The following is a 2500-nucleotide window of genomic DNA, read 5'->3' on the forward strand; positions in this document are numbered from 1 at the left end:
TGGTACAAATAAGAAAAAAATAAAGGAAAAAAAGGAGAAAATAAAAGGATAAATGGGAAAATAAAAGGAAATGGACAAAAGAGAAAAAAACAAACAAACTTGAAATTTAGAGGAAAAGAAAACTATAATAACGAAAAGAAGAAAAAAAAAACAGGAATTTGAGGGAAAAAAAAGCAAAGACAAGAATGACAAAAAAAAAAAAAAATAAAGCATGGAAACAAAAGCAAAAAGACGAATTTGAGAAGAAAAGTAAGAAAAAACACAAGAATATGATGAAAAAGAGACAAATAAATGAAAAAAAAATAAAAGATAAAAAAATAATCCTGAGAAATAAAGTTGAAGAGAAAAAAAAAAAAAAGAAATAGAAAAAAAACACTAGAAAAAAAAAAGATAAGGAGAAAAAAAAAGTAGAGAAGAAAATGATACGAAAAAAAATAATGGAAAGCAAAAGAAAAGTGGTTTGGAATCCCCAGGAAAGTAATTTGTGGAAGATAGACTTGGATTGATTATAACTTAGGGTATCTTTGGCATCTTACCGCTGAGTTGAGGGCAGGAAATTGAAAGAAAGATCAGAGAGAGAGAGAGAGAGAGAGAGAGAGAGAGAGAGAGAGAGAGAGAGAGAGAGAGGAGAGAGAGAGAGAGAGAGGCAAACGGAAAACGAATACAGAGAAAAATCGGAAATCATATGGGAACAAACACACAAACGAACAGAAAACAAGAAAAAAAATTAGCGAACGGGGAAAACCAAACGTGAAACTCGACGAATAAATGAACAGGAAGAGAGAAAATGGAATAAATGAACAGAGAAATAGAATAAACAGAGAAATGGAATAACTGGATAAATAAATACAATAAATAAATAGAGAAAAGGAATATGTAAACAAAAAAAAAATAGATAGAGAAGAATAAGGAAGTCAGATAAATAGACAGAAAATATATAAGTAAATAGAGAAATAGAATAATGAAATAAATCGAGTAAATACGATAAAATAAGAGTAAAAGGTTGAGGAAGCGGAATAAATAAATAATTGAATAAAAACAATTAAAAAAAATGTAAGCTGAAGAACAAAACAAACAAAAAACGGGATAAACAAATTAACAAATAAACTAGTGAACAAAAACGAACAAAGGTTAACAAATAAATTGAATAAAAACAAAAAGAATTTCCTTATATACTCGTACATCAGACTTTCCTTACTTTCCAAAATAATTTAAAGGGGAAAAAAGTAAGTAATTTCCCGTATTTTTCCCCGAAGATATATTTTCCTTGCTTTTGATATTTTTTTTCCCAAACTAAATAACTCCTCTAATTTCTGGTCCTTGTGTGTATGTGTGTGTGTGTTAGTATGTAGGTAGCGGCGTATGTAGATCAAGGTAAGACAGAGGCGCCCACAAATTATAGAACAGGTAATAGGAAAAAGAAAAGAAAAAGAAAAAGAAAAAAATAGATGATAAGAATGACTTACTGCGAACAAAAAGAAAAAAAGACTTCAACTCGTGAAATTAATAGGAATCAAGACAGAATATAGTGATTATAACGATGATGAAGAAGAAGAAGAAGAGGAGGAGGAGGAGGAGGAGGAGGAGGAGGAGGAGGAGGATATTGATAAAGATTGAATATGAATGTGCGATGATAATGTAATAATAATAATAATAATAATGATGATAAGGAAATGAGAACTTGGATGATAAGAGGAATAGAGGAAGAAGGATTTAAAGAGACAAGATGAAAAGAAAGAGAAACATGAGGATTAATAATAATTTCTCCATTTTGTATCATTCCTGTTATTGTCGTTTTTGTTAAGAAGACGAACATAATAATAAAAGAAGATGAATAAATTTTAAAACGAAGAATAAAAATACTACTACTACTACTACTACTACTACTACTACTACTACTACTACTACTACTACTACTACTACTACTACTACTAACACCACCACCACCACCACTACCAACAACACCAACAACAACAACAACAACAACAACTACTACTACAACAACTACAACAATTATCTCCTATATCTCCTTACCTGGACATAATTTTCCAGGGCTGTGTTTGTGGGCAAGGACAGGATCATAACAGGTACTCACATCTCCTTCCTTCCTTCACTCCCCTTCACTCCTTCGCTCTCCCAGCACTTCACCTCCCCGTCACTCTCACACTCCCTATCACCGTCACATTCGCGGCATCCGTTACAGTGACGCTAAGAGGGAAGATAGTGGTCTGTTTGAGCGCTGATATCAAGGACACGGGCGGAAAGGACTGTACTTTTTTCCCCTTTATTCACGGACGTTCCAAATTTGGTACGGACAAACAAATTTGCCTTACACGTACATACGCACTGACTCCGACTCTCCAATCACGTACATGGACACAATATCACGTACATTAATTAAACTTCACTTCATTGCTTTATATTTACTGGCTTCGTGGCTTCATTGTGTCCCCAACAAAGCCGCGTTCACAGTTCGTATCCCAGGGTCAGTTGGTTACCG

The 2500-nt window shown here is 33.2% G+C and overlaps 1 protein-coding gene across 1 annotated transcript in view; it reads right to left on the minus strand.

Annotated features, from left to right (window-relative positions):
- The window catches only part of LOC135091245 (uncharacterized), a 25264-nt gene that overhangs the window by 22645 nt on the left and 119 nt on the right, over nucleotides 1-2500 (minus strand). The window contains exon 1 of the mRNA XM_063988700.1: nucleotides 2035-2500. This exon is cut by the window's right edge and continues 119 nt beyond it. Coding sequence (XP_063844770.1) covers nucleotides 2035-2042 — 8 coding nt within the window. The 5' untranslated portion in view covers nucleotides 2043-2500. The remainder of the gene's footprint in view (nucleotides 1-2034) is intronic.

The sequence above is a fragment of the Scylla paramamosain genome, chromosome 37 (genome assembly GCF_035594125.1).
Source record: "Scylla paramamosain isolate STU-SP2022 chromosome 37, ASM3559412v1, whole genome shotgun sequence".
In the NCBI taxonomy this organism is placed as follows: Eukaryota; Metazoa; Arthropoda; class Malacostraca; order Decapoda; family Portunidae; genus Scylla; species Scylla paramamosain.